The sequence below is a fragment of the Aethalodelphis obliquidens genome, unplaced genomic scaffold (assembly GCF_003676395.1).
Source record: "Aethalodelphis obliquidens isolate GAN/ISIS:26980383/991018 unplaced genomic scaffold, ASM367639v1 scaffold6, whole genome shotgun sequence".
NCBI lineage: Eukaryota > Metazoa > Chordata > Mammalia > Artiodactyla > Delphinidae > Aethalodelphis > Aethalodelphis obliquidens.
Genome location: NW_020837950.1, coordinates 62,991,731 through 63,016,236, shown reverse-complemented (window position 1 = coordinate 63,016,236; position 24,506 = coordinate 62,991,731). Strand labels below are relative to the sequence as shown.

The 24,506-nt window shown below is 35.0% G+C and overlaps 1 protein-coding gene across 7 annotated transcripts in view; it reads left to right on the top strand.

The window, feature by feature from the left end:
* SCLT1 (sodium channel and clathrin linker 1) overlaps nucleotides 1-24,506 on the top strand; it is a 259,944-nt gene that overhangs the window by 53,820 nt on the left and 181,618 nt on the right. For 6 of the 7 annotated variants that reach the window (XR_003432283.1, XR_003432284.1, XM_027103710.1 and 3 more), the window contains exons 3-5: nucleotides 8,808-8,866; nucleotides 9,395-9,467; nucleotides 12,789-12,844. Coding sequence is in view for 5 of the 7 variants with exons in the window: in XM_027103710.1 (XP_026959511.1) it covers nucleotides 8,808-8,866; nucleotides 9,395-9,467; nucleotides 12,789-12,844 (188 nt within the window). In the remaining 2 variants the exon portion in view is untranslated. Of the gene's footprint in view, nucleotides 1-8,807; nucleotides 8,867-9,394; nucleotides 9,468-12,788; nucleotides 12,845-24,506 lie in introns of those variants that run through there. The other variant, XM_027103714.1, reaches the window with a different exon arrangement.

Below are 24,506 nucleotides of genomic sequence, written 5' to 3'. Positions count from 1 at the left end.
CAAATGGACTTAATTGATATATAAATAGACCATTCCATCTGAAACCAGCAGAATACACATTCTTTTCAACTGCAACTGGAACATTCTCCAGGATAAATCACATACTTGGCCACAAAACGAGCCTAGGTACATTTAAGAAAATTGAAATCATATCAAGCATCTTTTCTGACCACAACACTATGAGACTAGAAATCAACTACAAGAAAAAAAACTGCAAAAGTCCACAAATACGTGAAAACTAAACAATATTCTACTGAACAACCCGTTTATCAATAAAGAAATCAGAGGAAATTAAAAAAATACCTAGAGACAAATGAAAATGAAAACATGCTGATCCAAAACCTATTAGACATAGCAAAAGTAGTTCTAGGAGGGAAGTTTTTAGTGATGTAAGCTTACCTCAAGAAACAAGAAAAATCTCAAACAACCTAACTTTACAACTAAAGGAACTAGAGAAAGAAGAACAAACAAAACCCAAAGTTAGTAGAGGGAAAGAGATCATAAAGATCACAAAAAATAAATGAAATAGAGACTGAAAAAAAAAAGCAGTAGGAAAGATCAATGAAACTAAAAGCTGGTCTTTGAAAAAGATAAATAAAATTGATAAACCTTTAGCCAAACTCATCAGGAAAAAAAAGGGAAAAAGTGCAAATTAATAAAATCAGAAATGAAAAAGAAGGTACAACTGACACTATAAAAATACAAAGGATCATAAGAGACTGCCATGAGCAACTATATGCCAATAAAATGGACAACCTAGAAGAAATGGACAAATTCTTAGAAAAGGTACAGTCTAAGACTGAACCAGGAAAAAAGAGAAAATATGAACAAATTACCAGTACAGAAATTGAATCAGTAATTTAAAAACTACCAATCAATAGAAGTCCAGGACCAGATGGCTTCAAAGTTGAATCCTACCAAACATTTAGAGAATAGTTAACACCTATCCTTTTGAAACTATTCCAAAGAATTGCAGAGAAAGGAACACTTCGAACTCATTCTATGAGGCCACCATCACCCTGATACCAAAACCAGACAAAGATATCATGAAAAATGAAAATTACAGGCCATTATCACTGAAGAACATTGATGCAAAATTCCTCAACAAAATACTAACAAACTGACTCCAACAATACATTAAAAGGATCATACTCCATGATCAACTAGGATTTACCCCAGGGATGCAAGGATTTTTTGATATCCTCAAATCAATCAACGATATGCACCACATTAACAATTTGAAGAACAAAAACCATATGAACACATCAACAGATGCAGAAAAACTGTTGATGAAATTCAACATTCATTTATGATAAAAAAACAGCTCTTCAGAAAATGGGCATAGAAGGAACACACCTCAACATAATAAAGACCATATGACAAACCCACAGCTAACATCATGCTCAGTGTTAAAAAGCTCAAAGCATTTCATCTACAGTCAGGAACAAGGATGCCCATTCTCACCACTTTTATTCAAAATACTGTTAGAAGTCCTAGTCTAGCCACAGCAATCAGAGTAGACAAGAAGTAAAAGGAATCCAGATTGGAAAGGAAGAAGTAAAACTGTCACTGTTTGTAGTTGATATGGTGATAAGAAAATCCTAAAGATGCCACCAGAAAATTAGAGCTCATCAATGAATTTGGTAAAGTCATAGAATACAAAATTAACATAAAAATAAGCAAAATTAATATACAGAAATCTGTTGCATTTCTATACACTAACAATGAAATATCAGGAAGAGAAATTAAGGAAACAATCCCATTTTCCATCATATGAAAAAGAATAAAATATCCAGGAATAAACCTACTTAAGGAGGCAAAAGACCTGTTTTTGTATGGGAAGAATCAATATTGGTAAATGACCATTACTACTCAAGGCGATCTACAGATTCAGTGCAATCCCTATCAAAATACCAGTGGCATTTTTCACAGAATTGGAACAAAAATTTAAAAATTAGAGTGGAAACACAAAAGACCCCAAATAGCCTAAACAATATTGAGAAAAATGGAGCTGGAGGAATCACACTCCCTGACTTCAGACTATACTAAAAAGCTACAGTAAACAAAACAGTATGGTACTGGCACAAAAGCACCCAAAGATCAATAGAACAGAATAAACCCAGAAATAAACCCACGCACTTATAGTCAGCTAATCTGTGACAAAGGTGGCAAGAATATACAATAAAGAAAAGACAGTCTATTCAATAAGTGGTGCTGGGAAAACTGGACAGCTACATGGAAAAGAATGAAGTATATGAAATATAGAATATCCTGTAACACCATACACAAAAAATAAACTCAAAATGGATTAAAGACCTAAATGTAAGGCCAGACACTATAAAACTCTTAGAGGAAAAGATAGGCAGGACACTCTGTGACATAAATCACAGCAAGATCTTGTTTGATCCACCTCCTAGAGTAATGAAAATAAAAACAAAAATAAACAAATGGGTACTTCCTGGTGATCCAGTGGTTAAGACTCTGCACTCCCAATGCAGGGGGCCTGGGTTTGATCCCTGGTCAGGTAATTGGATCCTGCATGATGCAACTAAGAGCCCGCATGCTGCAACTAAAAGATCCTGTATGCCGCAACTAAAGATCCTGAATGCCACAACTAAAGATCCTGCATGTGGCAACAAAGATCCCGCATGCCAGAACTAAGACCTGGTGCAGCCAAATAAATACTTTAAAAGAAAAAGAATATTCTCTCAACAAATAAAATGAGGCTCCTTACAAAAAAAGATATCCCCTAATTAAACTTAAAAGTTTTTGTACACCAAAGGAAACCATACACAAAATGAAAAGACAAGCTATGGATTGGGAGGAAATATTTGCAAATGCTACTGCTGACAAGGGATTAATTTCAAAATATACAAAGAGCTTATACACATCAATATCAAAAAAAGACATACAGCGCAATCAAAAACTGGGCAGAATCCAAGAAAGACATGCAGATGGCCAATACACACATGAAAAGATGCTCAACATCGCTGGTTATCACAGAAATGGAAATTCACACCACACTGAGGTATCACCTCACACCAGTCAGAATGATCATCATTAAATAGTCTACAAATAACAAATGCTGGAGAGGGTGTGGAGAAAAGGGAACGCACCTAAACTTTTGGTGGGAATGTAAAGTGGTGCATTCACTGTGGAAAACAGTATGGAGATTCCTTAAAAAACTAAAAATAGAGTTACTATATGATCCAGCATTCCCACTCCTGGGCATATATCCACAGAAAACTCTAATTCAAAAGGATACATGCAGGAACTTCCTTGGTGGTCCAGTAAGTAAGACTCCATGCTCCCAATGCAGGGGGCCCAGGTTCAATCCCTGGTTGGGGAACTAGATCCTGCAGGCTTGCCGCAACTAAGAGTCCACATGCCTCAACTAAGAAGTCCGCACACCGCAACTAAGAAAACTGCATGCGGGCTTCCCTGGTGGCACAGTGGTTGAGAGTCTGCCTGCCGATGCAGGGGACATGGGTTTGTGCCCCAGTCTGGGAAGATCCCACATGCCGTGGAGTGGCTAGGCCCGTGAGCCATGGCCGCTGAGCCTGCGCGTCCAGAGCCTGTGCTCCGCAACGGGAGAGACCACAACAGTGAGAGACCTGCGTGCCGCAAAAAAAGAAAAGAAAGAAAACTGCATGCTGCAACTAAGAAACCCGCGTGCCGCAACTAAGGATCCCGCATGCTGCAACAAAGATCCCATGTGCCACAACTAAGATCCAGCATAGCTAAAATAAATAAATATTTTTTAAAAAAGAAAAAAAAAACTAAAACAGAAGGATACATGCACCCCAATGTTCATAGCCACAGCATGTACAATAGCCATGGAAGCAACCTGAATGTCCATTGACAGAGAAATGGATAAAGAAAATGTGGTATATATATATACACACACACATATACATAAAATGTGATAATACTCAGCCATAAAAAGAATGAAATAATGCCATTTGCAGCAGCATGCATGGACCTAGAGATATCATACTTTAGTGAAGTAAGTCAGACAAAGACAGATATCATATCACTTATATATGGAATCTAAAAAAGTGATATAAAGGAAGTCATTTACCAAACAGAAACCGACTCACATACATAGAAAATAAACTGAAAGTTACCAAAGGGGACAGGAATGGGGAGGGATAATTTAGGGATTGGAGATTAACACACGCACACCCTTGTCAGTTGAATCATTGCAAATATTTTCTTCCAGTCCGTAGATTGTCTTTATTTTGTTGGTGATTTCTTTTGTTGTGCAAAAGCTTTTAAGTTTGATTAGGTCCCATTTGTTTGTGTTTGCTTTTATTTCTGTTGTCTTGGTAGACAGACCTAAGAACCTCTTCAAACAAAAGTCCAGGACTGGATGGCTTCACTGGGGAATTCTCCCTAACATACAAAGAAGAACTTAAATGTATCCTTTTCAAACTATTCCGAAAGATTGAAGAGGAGAGAACAGTCTCAAAGTCATTCTATGAAGCCACCATCACCCTAGTAACAAAACCAGACAGAGACACTGCAGAAAAGAGAATTACAGGCGAATATCTTTGACAAATATAAATGCAAAAATTGTCAACGAAACATTAGCAAACTGGATCCAACAATACATAAAAAGGAGCATTCCATGATGAAGTTGGATTCATTCCAGGGTCACAAGGATGGTTCAATACACAAATCAATCAATATTATACACCATATTAATGAAAGCAAAGGCAAAAACCACATGATAATTTCAATAGATGCAGAAAAATTTGACAAAATTCAATATCCATTCATGATAAAAACTCACCAAAGTGGATTTAGAGGGAACATATCTCAACATAATAAAAGTTGCTTATGACAAACCCACAGCCAACATAATATTCAGTAGTGAAAAGCTGAAAGCCTTCCCAATAAATTCAGATTTAAGACAAGATGCCCATTCTCACCACTGTTATTCTACATAGTATTGCAAATCCTAGCCACAGCAATCAGACAAGAAAAATAAATAAATTTTATCCAAACTGGAAGGGCAGAACTTAAAACGTCACTATTTGCAGATGATATGATACTCTATTTTGAGTACCCTAAAGTCTCCACGTAAAACCTATTCGGTACTAATAAATGAATTCAGCGAAGTAGCAGGCTACAAGATTAATATACGGAAATCTGTTGCTTTTCTTTACACTAACAATAAAATATCAGAGAAAGTGAAAAAACAACCCCATTTAAAATCACATCAAAAAGAAAAAAGTATTGATACCTAGGAGTAAACTTAACCAAGGAGCTGAAAACTATATAACATTGATAAAGGAAATTGAGGGTAATTCAAAGAAAGGGAAAGATATCTCATGCTCTTGGATTGGAAGAATTAATATTGTTAAAATGGCCATACTACCCAAAGCAATCTACAGATGTAATGTGATCCCTATCAAAATATCCATGACATTTTTCACCAAACTAGAACAAATAATTGTAAAATATATATGGAACCACAAAAGACCCAGAACTGCCACAGCAATCCTGAGGAAAAAGAATAAAGCTGGAGGCATAACCCTTCCAGACTTCAGACTATATTACATAGTTATAGTAATCAAAACATTGTGGTATTTGCACAAAAAGATATTTAGATCAACGGATCTTTAGAATAGAGAGCACAGAATTTAACTCACACACCTATGGTCAGTTAACCTCTGACAAAGGAGGCAGGAGTGTACAATGGAGTAATGACAGTCTCTTTAGCAAATGGTGTTGAGAAAGCTGGACATCTGCATGTAAGTCACTGAAATTGGTACACTGCCTCATACCATATACAAAAATGGTTTAAAGACCTAAATTTAAGACATGACACCATAAAACTCGTAGAAGAGAACATAGGCAGAGCATTCTTAGACATAACTGATAGCAATATTTTCTTAGATCATTCTGCCAATGTAAAAGAAATAAAAGCTAAGATAAATGAATGGCACCTAATAAAACTTACAAGCTTTTACACAGCAAAGGAAACCATAAACAAAATGAAAAGACAACATACCAACTGGGAGAAAATATTGGCAAATGATGCGACTGACAAGGGCTTAATTTCCATAATATACAAGCAGCTCATACAACTCAATAACAAAAAAACAAATAACCCAATCAAAAACTGGCCACAGACATTTCTCCTAAGAAGACCTACATGTGGCCAACAGGCTCATGAAAAAATACTCACCATCACTTATTATCAGAAAGATGCAACTCAAAACCACAAAGAGATGTCACCTCACACTGGTCAGAATGGGCATCATCAAAAACTGTACAAATAATAAATGCTGGAGAGGGTGTGGAGAAAAGGGAACCCTCCTACACTATTGGTGGGAAGGTAAATTGGTGTAGCCACTATGGAAAACAGTATGGCGTTTCCTTAAAAATCTAAAAATAGAGTTACCATCTGCTGCAGCAATCCCATTCCTTGGTATATATCCAGAAAAGATGAAAACTCTATTTCAAAAAGATACATGCACCCCTATGTTCATAGCAGCACTATTTACGATAGCCAAGACATGGAAACAACCCAAGGGCCCATTAACAGATGATTGGTCTAAGAATATGTAGTATAAATATACAGTGGAATATTAACTCACTCATAAAAAAAATGAAATATTGCTATTTGCAGCAACATGGATGGACCTATAGAATATCATACTTTAGTGAAGTAAGTCAGGCATGTATCATATGATATCACTTATATGTGGAATCTAAAAAGTAATACAAATGAATTTATATACAGACACGAACTCTCAAACATAGAAAACAAACTTATTGTTACCAAAGGGGAGATAAGGAGGGGGAGGGAAGAACTAAGAATTTGGGATTAACAGGTACAAACTACTATTTGTAAAATACATAAGGAACAAGAATGTACTGTATAGCGCTGGGAACTCTATTCAGTATCTTGTAATAACCTATAATGAAAAGTAATCTGAAATGAAATAACTGAATCACTTTGCTATACACCTAACTCAGTACTGTGCACAGTACTTACACAATAAGTCAACTGTACATCATTTTTTTAAAAAATCCCTTTGAATCTGTCTGTCCTTCCCTCTGTCCCATTCCCTTCCTTCTACTCCTAGAAGGTAACCCCTTTTTTGGTGATATATCCATGTTGATACATATGTCTTGCTAATCCCTTGACCTACTTATGAGATCCTATTGTATTATTTTTCATTTATCCTATTTTTTTTTAATTACAGTAAAAGCTCCACTGAAAGTTCTTATACATCTCCTTGTGTTTTGAATGTTTCTGCATACTTTATAATAGTTACTGTGTTTTTTGGTCATGTTAAAATTATACTGTCCTCTTAACCTTGCTTATGGTGTCATTAGTTGTATAGAAGTTTTAAATTTGGATTGTAAAATATGTTATTTCTTCTGTTTATAGATTTTACTACTTGTGTCTTTCGGCTAGAAAATGTATTTTGAGTGAGAGTATGCCAGGCACTGCTTGGAATATTGGTGAACAAAGCAGACAATAGTCTCTGCATTTTTAGAGCTTAAGAAAGCTTTCTGTATCTCAAGGTCAATAATACATTTTCTTTCAATAGTTATTAACTTTTTAAAACACTTGGATCTTTAATCTATCTGTAATTTACTTTCCATTTAGTGTGTGCTGGGATCTAATTTTATTTTTTTACCCAACACTATTAGTTGAAAAGCAGTACTTTGTCCATTTATTATAGTTATAATTCCACTTCTTTTATATACTGCATACCCATAAATACTTGAATCTATTTCTGAATTTTCTGTACTGTTCTGTTTGTTACTGTGTCTGAACCATATTCTTTTAATTACTCTAGCATTATAGTGTTTTCTCATGTAGTAGAGCAAGTTCTCCCCTCTTTTTTTTTTTTTTGGCCAGATTATCTTGGCTATTCTTGCACATTTACTCAAACATAGGAACTTTACCATCTGTTTAAGATCAAGTTTCATAAATTATTCTATTGGATTTCTTTTTTGGAATTGCATTGTACCTGCAGTGAATTTTAAGAAATATATACATTTATAATACTGACTGTTCCACATATGAATATGGTATAGAACCCTGTTTATTTAGATCCTTTATGTCCTTCAGTAAAGTTAATATTTTATTAAAGTTATTGCAACATTTTTTTTGTTTTATTCTCAAGTACTACCTTTTCTTATAGTAGTGAATACCATATTTTTTCCTATCACATTTTCTGATTATTGCTGGTATTTGGGAAAGCAGCTGTTTTTTTTATGTTTGATCTTCTATCTGGTGACTTGGTGTACTCTGTTCTTAGTCCTAATAATTGGTAGATTATAGAGAGAGTTTTCTAGGTAAATGGTCAAATTGTCTGTAGATCAGAATAGTATTGTATGTTCCTTTTCAACCTTTAGATCTCCAACCCCCTGTCCCTGCAGCAGATTCCACTGATTGGAACCTTTAGTACAATGCTGAGTTTTAGCAGTGATAGTGAGCAGCCTTGTATTATTACTGAATTTCGTGCAGTGCTTCTGATGTTCCACTATGAAGAATAGTAATTGATGTAGGTTTTTGGTAGATGTTCTTTATCAATCGAGAAATTTCTTCCTATTTCTATTTTGCCAAGAGTTTTATTATGTATGGGCGTTAAAATTTACTGAATACATTTTCGGCATCAGTTAGTATAACTTTTTTTTTCTCTTTCCCTCTTTTGTAATTGCAGTGACAGATTTAAGGTTATAAAATGTTTACTTGTATTTAATTTTAAACTACTGTCAGTTTTGACTAGAAAGATGTGAGAAAACAAAATTTTACTATGCAGTATTTTCTGTTACAGAAATCTGTCTTCAAAGGAGTTGCAGGTGACACAGTAGAAAACTCAGTAGTTGACCAAAGGTAAGGTTGAATTACCAGAAAAATATTATTTTCTTAATTATGTTTAATTATTGTTAATTTTTTAGTATTAGGAATGTTTATTTTATATTCTGCTATAATTAGGTTTAAATGATCTGTCATTGAATTGACAAGGGGAAAAAAGCCAGTATTATTGTCTATAATAGTGGTTCTCAACTGAGTGATTTTTGCTTCCCTTCCCTCCCCAGATATTTGACAATGTCTGGAAACATTTTTGCTTGTCACAATTGTGGAGGGTAAGGGTGCTAGTGGCATCTAATGGGTAGAGGCCAGGAATGCTACTAAACATCCTACAGTGCACAGGTCAGCCCCCAACAACAAAAAATTATTCAGCCTAAAATATTAATTGAGCTAAGGTTGAGAACCTCTGGTTTAGGAAAAAGGCAAAGTATTGATTGCTATGGAGAAAATTAACATAAAACTTTTGATGTTTAATTTATTTCATGTTACATATTTATTAAACTAGATTAAAAAGAATATGTATCTTTTTAACTTTGAAATTTTCTTTAGCTTTTTAGTTCCTCTTATTACTGAGTATGATAAGCATCTGGAAGAGCTAAATGGGCAGCTGAAATATTATCAGGTATGGAATCATAGCTATCAACCATTTGGTAATATTTTCTTATTAAAAAAAGAAAAAATAGACTCCCTTTCTTTACAAAAACATTGATAAGGAAGAAAATGTTTACCTGTAATCAATTTACGTGTTATTTTCTGGTGTACAGCAAAGTGATTCAGCTATACACATTTACACATTTATGTGTGTGTGTGTATATATATGTATTCTTTATCAGATTCTTTTCCATTATAGGTTAGTACAAGATATTGAATCTAGTTCCCTGTGCTATACAGTAGGTCCTTGTTGTTTATCTGTTTTATATATAGTAGTGTGTATCTGTTAATCCCAAACTCTTAATTTATCCCTGCCCCCTCTTTTCCCCTTTGGTAACCATAAGTTTGTTTTCTACTTCTGTAAGTCTGTTTCTGTTTTAAGTATAATTTTTTTTTTTTAGATTCTACATATAAATGATATCATATGATATTTGTCTTTCTCTGTCTGACTTACTTAGTATGATAATCTCTAGGACCATCCATGTTGCTGCAAATGCATTATTTCATTCTTTATGGCTGAATAATATTCCATTGTATATATGTACACCACATCTTTTTTACCCATTCATGTGTTGATAGACACTTAGGTTGCTTCCAACTGTTGGCTATTGTAAATAGTGCAGCTCTGAACATTGGGGTCCATGTATCTTTTTGAATTAGAGTTTTTGTCTTTTCCGGATATATATCCAGGAGTGGGATTGCTGGATTGTATGGTAACTCTGCTCTTAGTTTTTTAAGGAACCTCAATACTGTTTTCCAGTTTACATTCCCACCAACAGTGTAGGAAGGTTCCCTTTTCTCCACACCCTCTCCAGTATGTATTGTTTGTAGACTTTTTGGTGATGGCCATTCTGACCAGTCTGAGGTGATATACTTCACTGTGGTTTTGATTTGCATTTCTCTAATAATTAATGATGTTGAGCATCATTTCATGTGCCTGTTGGCCATCTGTATGTCGTCTTTGGAGAAATGTCTATTTAGATCTTCCCCCCATTTTCTGATTGGGTGGTTGTTTTTTTGCTGTTGAGCTGTATGAGTTGTTTGTTTAAATTTTTTAATTGATAAAGAACAACAGAAAGCTCTCTTTTGCACAAATGGTATTTTGCTTTTATTTTTAGGACTAGTGAGCCTAAAGTTTCTGCTGAATTCACTCTCTCAAAATTGCTATAATGACATGTGGTTTGATTGTTATAAAATGGAATATCTAGTTATCTTGAAATTAAACTGTTTTAAATTTTAATTTTTTATAATTTACCTGATTCATATATGTCTTTAATCAGCTAGTTTACTAAGGTGTTTAACTTCATTTTTCCATTTGGCATTCTCCATCTAAGAGTGATTACTGGATTAACTTCAAGAGAGAGGAAGCTGTAGCAGAAAGCCTAAGGGGCAAGAATAGTTGCTACTTTTAGAGACAAAAAAGATGTTGACAGCTACTTCTTAAAACACTTGCTCAGGGCTTCCCTGGTGGCGCAGTGGTTGGGAGTCCGCCTGCCGATGCAGGGGACACGGGTTCGTGCCCCGGTCCGGGAAGATCCCACATGCCGCGGAGCGGCTGGGCCCATGAGCCATGGCCGCTGAGCCTGCGCGTCTGGAGCCTGTGCATTGCAATGGGAGAGGCCACAACAGTGAGAGGCCCGTGTACTGCAAAAAAAAACAAAAACAAAAACAAAAAACACTTGCTCACATAGATATTATTGAGTAGCAAAGCTCTTATGATTTATCTTATTGACCAGTCAAAAAATAGTATATCTTGAAAGCAGGAAAATATTCACAATAATTCTCTATATGAAAGTTTCTTCCAGAAATGTAAATAATAGGGGAAAATTTGATGATAAGAAAGGTACTGCTGAATTTTTGTTTTCTTTCAACGATTAAATGTTTTGAAATATTTTACAGTAAAGAATCTTTAGTGTTACTGTCATGATCCACCCTGAATCCTAGTTAATGCATATATCCTACCTAATTATTTGAATAATATTTTTCAAGATACGCTGACATTTTTGCAATTTTTAAAGATCGATTTTTTAAAAATAATTACAAAATGGGGATAATTGCTACAATAAAATCCAAACCTCTTAGTCTGCATGGCATTCAAGCAAGACCTGCCACCTGCCTTTCCTGTTTTACCTCTCATTGCATGGCTCCATGTGTGGTCAGTTCTCAGTTATCTGGTAGTAAATTCATTCATTTTGATTTAATTGTGATTCAGGCACAGCAGGGACCTGGGAAAGGTTCACCTTTCAAGCCGGCTTTGTAGTTATAATTGGCTGTTACTGTTTTCCTAGGGGAAGCTTCCTTGAGCTTCTCTAGTTGAAAGGGAGAGAGAAAGGCTTGGAGGATTGCCTGTTCCACCCTTCCCTTGCCAGGTTCACTCCAGGATTGGCTCTTCTCCTTTAGCCTGGGGTACCCAATCAAGAGTAATGGACAGATCATGAATTGATTGCAGTTTTGTTTTAAGTATGATTTTACATGGCCTCCTTCCTGATCTCCACTTGCTCGTTTACTCTTACTGAGAACTGATGACTATGCCTGTGTCGTCTAATATTTTTTGCTTCTTTGCTTTTACTCATATTTCACCCTACTTGAAATGCCATTTCTTTCCTGTTGAAATCTTGCAATCCCTTTAACCCCTCAGAGAAAATTAAAAATACCTTCATTTCATTCCCTTTACAGTATATATTTTATTCGTATTGGTATTTTAGTTAGTGATTTTTTTTTTTTTACCATCTTTCCTACTAATGTATGTGTTAGTGACCACATTGGTTTACTGTAGCAGCCTTGTATAGGGCAGAGAGTTTATACAACTAAACAAGGTGGTCAATCAGAGACTGAATGAATTATTGCTAAAGAAGATCTTTATTTGCTTTTTTCGCCATTAACATTTTACTTCTTGAAATTCAAGCACTTACATGGGCTTCACCTAAACTAAGATGAATTACGATATATATTCAAGGTCTAGGGATCATCGGATATTTCTTATAGTGAAATATTAAGGAATATCTTACATCTCTTTTCCTATAAACATCTCTAAATATAGGAATTACATTTTAAAATATTTATTAATATGTTATATAAAATATTTTTACTTACATTCTATTCAAAACGTTCTATTACACTCTGTATCATTAAAATATCTATATTTAATATTGCTTGTTAGAAGTGAAGAATAATTATTTCTTATCTGTAGACTAGTGTCATAGAATCCGATTGCTTGCATATGAATGAACTACTTAATATAAATCTAATTGTCTGGAAAATGTTTTTCTGCAACCATATTTTATTCTTTCAGAAACAGATGGGTGAGATGAAACTACAACTTGAAAATGTCATCAAGGAAAATGAAAGGTAGATCAATTAACTACTGATTATCTTATTGTTGTCTTAGGTAACTTTTATTATTGTTATTTGGTATTTTATTCATGGAGTATACTGGTTATGAGTGTGGACGCTGGGGCCTGATTTCCTTTTTGACTCCTGGCTCCATTGCTTATTAGCTATATGACCTTGGACAAGTTAACCTCTGTGCTTTAGGGTTTCCTCATCTATAAGTGGGAGACAATAACAGAACCTATTTCTTAGAGCTGACTGTAAGGGATAAAGTAATTGCTTAAAATAGGGTACATAATAAGCACCTTATAAATATTAGCAATCATGAATAGTATAGTATAGAATATATATTATACTAGGAAACATACTGATAAAACGGAAACCTGTCAACCCACCATCCAGTTAAGAGCTAAAATGTTATCAATACTGGTGCACTTATTCATGTTTTCCTTCCCTATCCCATGCCCCTCCTTCCCTCTGCCAGCGGTTAATACTGCCTTGAATTTTTGTTTATCGTTCCCTTGCTTTTTAAAATTTTTGTAGGTATGTGTATTCCTAATGATATATTATTTAGTTTTGCATTTTTAAAAACTTCCAAAAATAGTATTATTTAGTCTTCTGAGACTTTTTTTCCACTCAATATCATGCATAAGCAGAAGAGTTTCAGGGTTGGGTCATAGGCTATGTGAATATTCAATTTTGCAATATATTGCTAACCTAATTTCCAAAGTGGCTATACCAATTTACATTCCCACCAGTGATATTTATGAGTTCTTATTGATTTGTATATTTTATCAGCACTTGCTCTTACCAGGTTTCTTAATTTTTGTTATTTTGAGTCCTAAATGGTATTTCATTGTGGTTTTAACTTACATTTTCCTGAATATCAATATGGTTAACCATTTTTCATGTATTTATTTACCCATGTGGTTTTCTCATGAAACGCTTGTTCATTTCTTTTTCCCATTTTCTCTTTATCTTTTCCTTAAATTGTCAAAGTACTTTATATAATCTGTATTCTGAATATTTGTTAGTGTGCTGATCAGTGTAAACAGTAACCATCATAGACACTTCAAACAAGAAGGGATTTAGTCACTTACAGTTAAGTACTATGTAGGTAAGATAATTGGTTTTAGAGTCATACCTTAGAGGCTGAGATTCTGAGGCCAGGAATTTATGCTGCTGCCACCATCTCTGTAGCTACCACTACAGCATCACTTCCATGGAGCTGAAAACTTGACACTGGAAAGTGGGGCGTGAGGTACTCACTTCAGGAGACACTCACGTCTATCAGTTTTGCTTGCCATCTGTCGTACCTATAGAAGAATGTTCTCAGCTCACTTCTGCCTTCTATATCCCCTTCAAGTGCCCGTCACTGGTGAAACTTTAATTCCATCCACCACACCAGCTGCAAGGACATCCGGGAAACATAGTTTTAGACTTTCAGCCATTATGAAAGATGCTGGGATATGGAAAGGGATGGGAATGAATAATGAGTGCCAATGGCGCATTCAATGCGCTAGACAATAGGTATGTTTCAGATATCTGTTCCCAGGTTGTGATATGTTTGATCAACAGAAATTTCTTTTCCTTTTTTTTTTTAATTTTGAGGTAGTTGAATATATCAGTCTTCTTTCTTATGGTTGTTGGTCTTTGTATATAACAAATCCTCTCTCAGCCTGTGGTCCTAAAGATCTTCTCTTACATTTTCTTCTAAAAATGTTCAGCGTTTTATTCTATCCCAAGTTTAACTTTTAAAGGTCATGCAACTGGACTGAGACCTGATATATCTTTTGTTGTCACCTTACAAAACAAAACCAAAAAATGAAGAAATACATTTTTTTTTGGTTTTAAATTCATTTAAAGCATAAGCTCTTTTTAAGTTTGGCATTCCTTTGTTTGCATTCTTCTATGTAAATCTCTTAATTGGATTTTCAGTTTTTCTCATTTATTTGTGTTTTTTCCCATGGGAAAGTTTTTCTAACTTTAACTTTTTATGATTTACTGTTCTTTCTCAAAAATCTTCCTATTAAAGACTATTGCTAAGATTTTTGAATCACCAGTGTATGTAAGTTAAGTTTGTATTTTAATGTATTGGAGATAATACGGTGTTATATGATTGAGCTAATGATTTAGTTGTTTCCTATATTTGACTCCATACTCTTCCTTTTATGTCCAGGTCTTTTGAAACCAGTCTTTTAAAAATCTGCCTTTACCTGTTTAATAGTACTGCAGTCATGGCTCATGAATGTATTTATTCTTAGTATAATAGGAAATGGGAAAAATGGATTCTGAGCTTATTAAAAGGCACTTTTAGTAACTCGAAATGTCATCAGGTTTTAAAGTGAACTCTATGCCCTTAGGGCAACAACCTGCTTTTAAGTATTGCTGTTAAAGACTGCAAAATCAAAAAGAGCTTATCATTTTTAAGGAAAATGTCTTAAATATGGTCAAGTCTGAATAATGGAAGCTAGCAGTGGCATGGATTATACAATAGTATGCAATTCCACATTATTGGGTTTTGGAAACTTTTTAATACATTTGTGTATAGGCGAGTATTTTCTGGGAATTGATTACAAATAGAAAATAATGAAGTCATTTTATAAAATGAGACTTAGGAAGAGGTGAAAAGATATTCATTTTATCATCCTTCCCATTTTTAGTTTATTCCTTTAAACTCAGTTCATGTTTTTTATTTTGTTTTTGTCTCATTTTTTCTTTAATATCATATTTCCTCCTCATAACTTGCCAGAGGATGAAAATTGGATAAGATAATTAAATGAGTGAATATATATACAGCACTTCCTGGCACTAAGAAAATACTACCTTTTATTGTTATTATTTTTATTTTATTATTGAGGGTATGAAAGACATTATTTGTTGCCTCCATAAGAGCTATTTTCCCTTCTTTCATAATTCATATAGCCCTGATTTTGTTCCAGTTGCATTGTGCTCAGCGGAGATGAGCTTCTTCCACAATCTCAGGTGATAAAACTTTGATTATAAACCAGTGCACATTTCTTTTTGCCAGGAATTGGTCTAAGTATGAACTGACTCACTTGTACCCAGTGAAGTATAAGGGAGAGTCTGTTGTAGAGCCTCTGGGAAAGCTTTTTCTCCCTGATAAAAAGAGAGACTGGCAAGAAGAAAACAACCTCCTTCCTGTTCCTTGTCATTTTAGAAAGTGATATATGTTAAAGCTGCTATAGCCATTTTGTAACCATGAGAGTATGTATTAGAAACACAATGAGATTAGAAGAAGGGAAAGATGGGGAAGCCTTTGGTCCTTAAATTACATTATTGAACTGCTGAAACAAATCTAGAGCCACTTGCCTTCAGATTTAATATTTGGTGAGGTAATAAAACATTCATTCAGTCATTCACAAATATTTATTGAGTACTTACTAAGTACCAAGCACTGTTCAAGTTTCTGGAATACATTAGTAAATAAAACAGACAAAAATCACTGTTGCTTGTAGTTAAAGTATAGTAACTAGTACAGAGACTTAACGACATCTGTCAGGGATTCACAAACTACAGCTTGAGGGCCAAATCTGGCCTGCCACTTCTTTTGGTAAATAAAAGTTTATTAGATCACAGCCAGACTTGTTCATTTGTATACTGTCTATGGCAGCTTTTGCTCTACAATGATGGAGTTGAATAGTTGAGACAGAGACTGAATGGCCCACAAAACCTAGAATATTTGGTATCTGGTCCTTTACAGAAAAAGTTTACTCTTCTCTGATACATGTAGCTATCTTTTGCTGCTCAGTCTGTTAACTAGTCTTTGGTTCAACTGTCACCAAAAAGCTTTTTTGAAATTTATAACTGTTTACTTTTTTATTTAGGCATATATGTAGCTTTAGAGCACAGAAACAGAAAACTTCAACAGGAGTATAAAGTTAGTATTTAATAAATTAAAACAATTATATTTAGCATATTATTTATTTTATTAAGTTTGTAAGTTTTTGTTTTATGATAGTCTAATATATTTATCTTTTTAAGATTAAAACTAAATATTTATGATTTAGAAGATTTCAATAGCATTATAAAATAGAATTTTTTAGCACTATTTTCATTGATTTGTTCTTATTGACCAATGATAATTGAATAATAAATAATAATATAGATCAGAGTTGTAATTTTAGGTTTGCTTTCACCATCCCTAATTATTATATCATTAGTGTATGTTGATAATAGCCTATGAACACAGTATAGTCTATTTGAAATTTGGGAGGAAGGCGTTCATGTGTATATTTATAAAAATAGTAATAAAGCCATTATTTTTCAGTACTTGTCCAAAAATGGTATTCTCTACCCCAAAACTTTATTTATATAATAGCAAAAGATGAATATATTTGATCTATTTTCCAATGAGAGAGTGAAAAGATATCTCTGGAACAGAGATATCTCTGGAACAGTAAACCCTGCTGTTCTGATGCTAGTTTACACCATTATACTGTGAGGAAACCATCCCCAAAAGTTCACCCAAATCCTAAGCTTTCATTATAAAGTTTAATATTTCTCTTTTTAATAACCTTATATAAATTCAGAGGTACCCTGATTTCTGTGTATGTCTCTGTTTATAATAAGTCTGTGTTTGTATATTTATGTATATATATGCCTCTTACCACACCCTCCTTTGATGACTAGTCTCCAGTCAACACTGGCCGTCTTACTTCGTCTTTCTTAAAACTGGCAAACCAGTTTCCACCAGAAGACCTTTTGCATATTTCTTCTGCCTGGAATGTTATTCTCCAGACCTACACAGGACTGTCTCCTCTTCAATCAGGCAGGCATTCCCTGACCACATTATCTAGCACTCTTCCTCCCTCCCCAACTTTCTGTTTTATATTATCCAATTTTATTTGTGGTACCTATTACTACCTGAAATTATTTATTTGCTTGGTTATTATTTGTCTTATCTACTAGAATGTATCCTTCATGGAGCAGGGCCCTTGTCTACTCTGTTTACCACTGTATACCTAACACCTTTGAACAGTGCTTGATACATATTAAATGCTCAAAAAATATTTTTTGAGTGGATGATTGCAAATATTAGGAACATAAACACATACATATATTCATATTTGGCTGTTTTTTCTTCAAGAAATAGAAACAGGTCATTCTGAGTAAATGGGAATGTATGATAAGGAGGAACATGGAATACAGCTAGAACTGGGAAAAAATTAGGACAATCTCTGAGGATATGCTCCTCTTATCAGTTGTCTCATACAGCCTTAATTGTCCCCCTCAGTAATGGCACCCCTTTCCATGTAGCAGCTGCTCCTATTCTTCCAACCAAAAAGCTGATTCTCTCTGTTCTTTAGGTCAAATCCTGAAGGTACCCATTCTTGTTAGTTACTAATGGCCAACACTACTATTTTCAGTACGCTTCATGCCAGTCAGCGTATGATAGGGCTGCCCTTGAGAAATATGCAAAACTTTAATCTAATCATTGACTTCCCTCTGTAAAAAATAACCTGCGCTATTCCCCAGAGCATGGGTTATGGTCAAGGATTACTTAAGTCTGCACATGGCAGATGGTGTTAACTATAACATGTCCAATATATACATTAGATTGTAATTGTTGAAGATATCACTCTGGCTGGAGACATCAGAGAAGGCTTAAGTGAGGGGATGAAATTTGAGCAGAGTCTTTAAGAATGAGTAGGAGTTCATCAAATGAAAAATCATATGTTTATTAAAATACAGATCATTTACTGTGGTTATATCTCAGCGTATTTGTATAGGGGAATTAGGCATAAGACTGGGATGGTGGGCAGGGAGCAGATCATATAAGATCTTATATGCTCTGCTAAGAAATTTAAACTTGTCTTTCAGATGGCGTAGGGGGCTCTTCAAGGGCTTTTAGCAGAGGAGGAGGGTGCACTGTTGAAGGATTGAATTCAGTTACACTTTAGAACTTGAAAATTCCGAATTTTTCTGGAAAGAATATATATGATTCACTGTAGGAGCAGAAGAAGGGAAGCAACAATTCTAGTTATCAGACTGTTCTGTATTAATCCCCAAAAGAAACACTACACCATGGCAGGGATGTGGATACCTTCACTGAGGAAGCTTGGACTTAAGGATGAAAAATGTCAGGTGAGGGAAGGCATGTAGAGAGGTTGTACCAGGCAGTTGTCTAGAATGTTTTCTAATTATATGTATTTGTCTTACTCTATCTTCTCTCTTACTCGACTGTAAGATTCCCTAACACTATTCCCCGTTCCCCTATTTTAAGATCTACAAAATTGGGATGTAGCAATAGTGAATGACATGTCAAGATTAATAAGCAGCAATTTTTATTTTTAATAGTATGTAAAAGAATGGTGCATCTTACTATCAATGACAAATTCAATTCAAAGAAAGACTGGTTAGACGCGTATTTGATTTGTCTTTGTCACCTCAGAGATCAAAACTTTTATAAAGTCATCATGGCCAAAATTCTATTGCCTATTAATGCTAATTAGTTATAATTTCAGGACTGCAGTTACTGGCTGGGTGATTTTCCTGGTATTAATACTTTAATCTATCTGGAACTCAGTTTCTTTCTTTTTTTTTTTTTTTTAACTGAAGTATAGTTGATTTACAGTGTTGTGCCGATCTCTGCCGTACAGCAAAGTGACTCAGTTATACACATATATACATTCCTTTTTCGTATGTTATTTTCCATTATGGTTTTGAATATAGTTCTTATTTTCCATTATGGTTTTGAATATAGGATATTGAATATAGTTCCCTGTGCTATACATTAGAACCTTGTTGTTTATCCATTCTAAGTGTAATAGTTTGCATCTGCCAACCCCAAACTCCCAGTCTATCCCTCTCTTTCCCCCCTCCCCCTTGGCAACCACAAGTCTGTTCTCTACATCTATGAGTCTGTTTCTGTTTTGTAGATAGGTTCATTTGTGCCATATTTTAAATTCCACATATAAGTGATGTCATATGGTATTTGTCTTTCTCTTTCTGACTTACTTCACTTAGTATCATAATCTCTGTTTGCATCCATGTTGCTGCAAATGGCATTATTTCATTCTTTTTTATGTCTAAGTAGTATTCCATTGTATATATGTAGTACATCTTCTTTATTCATTCATCTGTTGATGGACATTTAGGTTGTTTCCGTGTTTTGGCTATTGTGAATAGTGCTGCTATCAACATAGGGGTGCATGTATCCTTTTGAATTATAGTTTTGTCTGGATATATTCTCAGGAGTAGGATTGCTGGATCATATGGTTCATTCTATTTTTAGTTTTCCGAGGAACCTCCATACTGTTTTCCATAGTGGCTGTACCAACGTACATTCCCACCAACAATGTAGGAGGTGGAGCTTAGTTTCTTTTTTTTTTTTTCTCCATGCAACTTATTCTTTATTTCTTCAGACACTCATACTTTCTTAGCATTCTGTCTGCTCACATTTTCCAACAGCCTGAGAACACCACCCACATCTCTATACATTAAACTTATACACATTCTTAGGAACCAATTTAAATATGATCTTTTCTGAAAAATCTTTGCACATTCCATTATAGTATTATTTTTAACATCTTTATTGGAGTATAATTGCTTTACAATGGTGTGTTAGTTTCTGCTTTATAATAAAGTGACTCATTATAATATTTTTGTACCTTGGTTAGGGCATTTATTACTTTTACTTTGGATTGCAGACACTTGCTTATGTATATGTACATCAAATCAATAAAACAATAATTCAAATCTGTTTCATGTCTTCTATTACTTAAATAGGTCTTTTTTTATTAGTTATCTATTTTATACATATTAGTGTATATATGTCAATCCCAGTCTCCCAATTCATCCCCCCTCACCCCGCTTTCCCCCCTTAGTGTCCGTATGTTTAGATCTCAGTTCCTTAATCTATAAAATGAGAGATTTGGACTAGATTTCAGTTTTATTTTTTATATATTTTTATGATTATAGTAAGTGCTGGTTAATTTTGAAGTAATACTGCAAGTGGTAAGATAGAAAAATAATAAAAGCCATAAGTAACAACTTAAAAGGCATAGATATGTAGTAATTTAATGTAAAGCATCATATTATATTTTAGGATAATATTTATTTTCATAAAGACTTTTTATCAGGAATATCTTATCCAATGAAATAGTCAACAGGAAGAGGTCAGAAACACTGTTACTTTTTTGATTTAGTACATTGTACCTAGCATAAAATATAGTACAAACCCTCTTTCTTTCTAGATTAATAGATGGTCTGCAGATTGAAAGAGGCAATAAAGTGGAGAATCATAAGACATACATAGAATACTTTAAAAATTTTTGACGTTGACTCAATGTAAATGTGCACTTATTTAATCTTTTTTTTATATAATGCCTAAGACCTTTACTTGAGTAAGCCTACTAATTGTAGTTCTTTGTTGTCTTTTATACATAAACCATAAAGATAATTCATTCTTTATTTTTTTTTTACATATTTATTGGAGTATAATCGCTTTACAGTGGTGTGTCAGTTTCTACCTTATAACAAAGTGACACAGTTATACATATACATATGTTCCCATATCTCTTCCCTCTTGCGTCTCCCTCCCTCCCAGCCTCCCTATCCCACCCCTCTAGGTGGTCACAAACCACCAAACTGATCTCCCTGTGCTATGCGGCTGCTTCCCACTAGCTATCTATTTTACATTTGGTAGTGTATATATGTCCATGCCACTCTCTCACTTTCTCACAGCTTACCCTTCCCCCTCCCCATATCCTCAAGTCCATTCTCTAGTAGGTCTGTGTCTTTATTCCCGTCTTACCCCTAGGTTCTTCATGACATTTTTCTTTCTTAGATTCAATATATGTGTTAGCATACGGTATTTGTTTGTCTCATTCTGACTTATTTCACTCTGTATGACAGACTCTAGGTCCATCCACCTCACTACAAATAACTCCATTTCGTGTCTTTTTAAGGCTCAGTAATATTCCATTGTATATATGTGCCACATCTTCTTTATCCATTCATCCGATGATGGACACTTAGGTTGCTTCCATGTCCTGGCTATTGTAAATAGAGCTGCAATTAACATTTTGGTACATGACTCTTTTTGAATTACGGTTTTCTCAGGGTATATGCCCAGTAGTGGGATTGCTGGGTCATGTGGTATTTCTATTTGTAGTTTTTTAAGGAACCTCCATACTGTTCTCCATAGTGGCTGTACCAATTCATATTCCCACCAGCAGTGCAAGAGTGTTCCCTTATCTCCACACCCTCTCCAGCATTTATTGTTTCTAGATTTTTTTTTTTTACATCTTTATTGGAGTATAATTGCTTCACAATGGTATGTTAGTTTCTGCTTTATAACAGAGTGAATCAGTTATACATATACATATGTTCCAATATCTCTTCCCTCTTGCGTCTCCCTCCCTCCCACCCTCCCTATCCCACCCCTCTAGGTGGTCACAAAGCACTGAGCTGATCTCCCTGTGCTATGCGGCTGCTTCCCACTAGCTATCTGTTTTACGCTTGGTAGTGTATATATGTCCATGTCACTCTCTCACTTCGTCACAGCTTACCCTTCCCCCTCGCCATATCCTCAAGTCCATTCTCTAGTACGTCTGTGTCTTTATTCCCATCTTACCCCTAGGCTCTTCATGACATTTTTTTTTCTTAAATTCCATATATATGTGTTAGCAAACGATATTGTCTTTCTCTTTCTGACTTACTTCACTCTGTATGACAGACTCTAGGTCTATCCACCTCATTACAAATAGCTAAATTTCGTTTCTTTTTATGGCTCAGTAATATTCCATTGTATATATGTGCCACATCTTCTTTATCCATTCGTCCAATGATGGACACTTAGGTTGTTTCCATCTCCTGGCTATTGTAAATAGAGCTGCAATGAACATTTTGGTACATGACTCTTTTTGAATTATGTTTTTCTCAGGGTATATGCCCAGTAGTGGGATTGCTGGGTCATATGGTAGTTCTATTTGTAGTTTTTTAAGGAACCTCCATACTGTTCTCCATAGTGGCTGTACCAATTCACATTCCCACCAGCAGTGCAAGAGTGTTCCCTTTTCTCCACACCCTCTCCAGCATTTATTGTTTCTAGATTTTTTTTTTCTTTTTTTTTGTGGTATGCAGGCCTCTCACTGTTGTGACCTCTCCCGTTGCGGAGCACAGACTCCAGACACGCAGGCTCAGCAACCATGGCTCATGGGCCCAGCCGCTCCACAGCATGTGGGATCTTCCCGGACCGGGGCACGAACCCGTGTCCCCTGCATCGGCAGGCGGACTCTGAACCACTGCGCCACCAGGGAAGCCTTGTTTCTAGATTTTTTGATGATGGCCATTCTGACTGGTGTGAGATGATATCTCATTGTAGTTTTGATTTGCATTTCTCTAATGATTAATTATGTTGAGCATTCTTTCATGTGTTTGTTGGCAATCTGTATGTCTTCTTTGGAGAAATGTCTCTTTAGGTCTTCTGCCCATTTTTGTATTGGGTTGTTTGTTTTTTTATTATTGAGCTGCATGAGCTGCTTGTAAATTTTGGAGATGAATCCTTTGTCAGTTGCTTCATTTGCAAATATTTTCTCCCATTCTGAGGGTTATCTTTTGGTCTTGTTTCTGGTTTCCTTTGCTGTGCAAAAGCTTTGAAGTTTCATTAGGTCCCATTTCTTTATTTTTGTTTTTATTTCAATTTCTCTAGGAGGTGGGTCAAAAAGGATCTTGCTGTGATTTATGTCATAGAGTGTTCTGTCTGTGTTTTCCTCTAAGAGTTTGATAGTGTCTGGCCTTACATTTAGGTCTTTAATCCATTTTGAGCTTATTTTTGTATATGGTGTTAGGGAGTGTTCTAATTTCATACTTTTAATGTACCTGTCCAGTTTACCCAGCACTACTTATTGAAGATGCTGTCCTTTCTTCACTGTACATACCTACCTCCTTTATCAAGATGAGGTGACCATATGTGTGTGGGTTTATCTCTGGGCTTTCTATCCTGTTCCATTGATCTATCTTTCTGTTTTTGTGCCAGTACCATACTGTCTTGATTACTGTAGCTTTGTAGTATAGTCTGAAGTCAGGGAGCCTGATTCCTCCAGGTCCGTTTTTCGTTCTCAGGATTGCTTTGGCTATTCGGAGTCTTTTGTGTTTCCATGCAAATTGTGAAATTTTTTGTTCTAGTTCTGTGAAAAATGCCCACGGTAGTTTGATAGGGATTGCATTGAAACTGTAGAGTACTTTGGGTAGTAGAGTCATTTTCACAGTGTTGATTCTTCCAATCCAAGAACATGGTATATCTCTCCATCTATTTGTATCTTTAATTTCTTTCATCAGTCTTATAATTTTCTGCATACAGGTCTTTTGTCTACTTAGGTAGGTTTATTCCTAGATATTTTATTCTTTTTGTTGCAGTGGTTAATGGGAGTGTTTTCTTAATTTCACTTTCAGATTTTTCATCATTAGTGTATAGGAATGCCAGAGATTTCTGTGCATTAACTTTGTATCCTGCTACTTTACCAAAATCATTGATTAGCTCTAGTAGTTTTCTGGTAGCATCTTTAGGATTCTCTATGTATTACATCATGTTATTTGCAAACAGTGACAGATTTACTTCTTCTTTTCTGATTTGGATTCTTTTATTTCCTTTTCTTCTCTGATTGCTGTGGCTAAAACTTCCAAAACTGTGTTGAATAATAGTGGTGAGAGT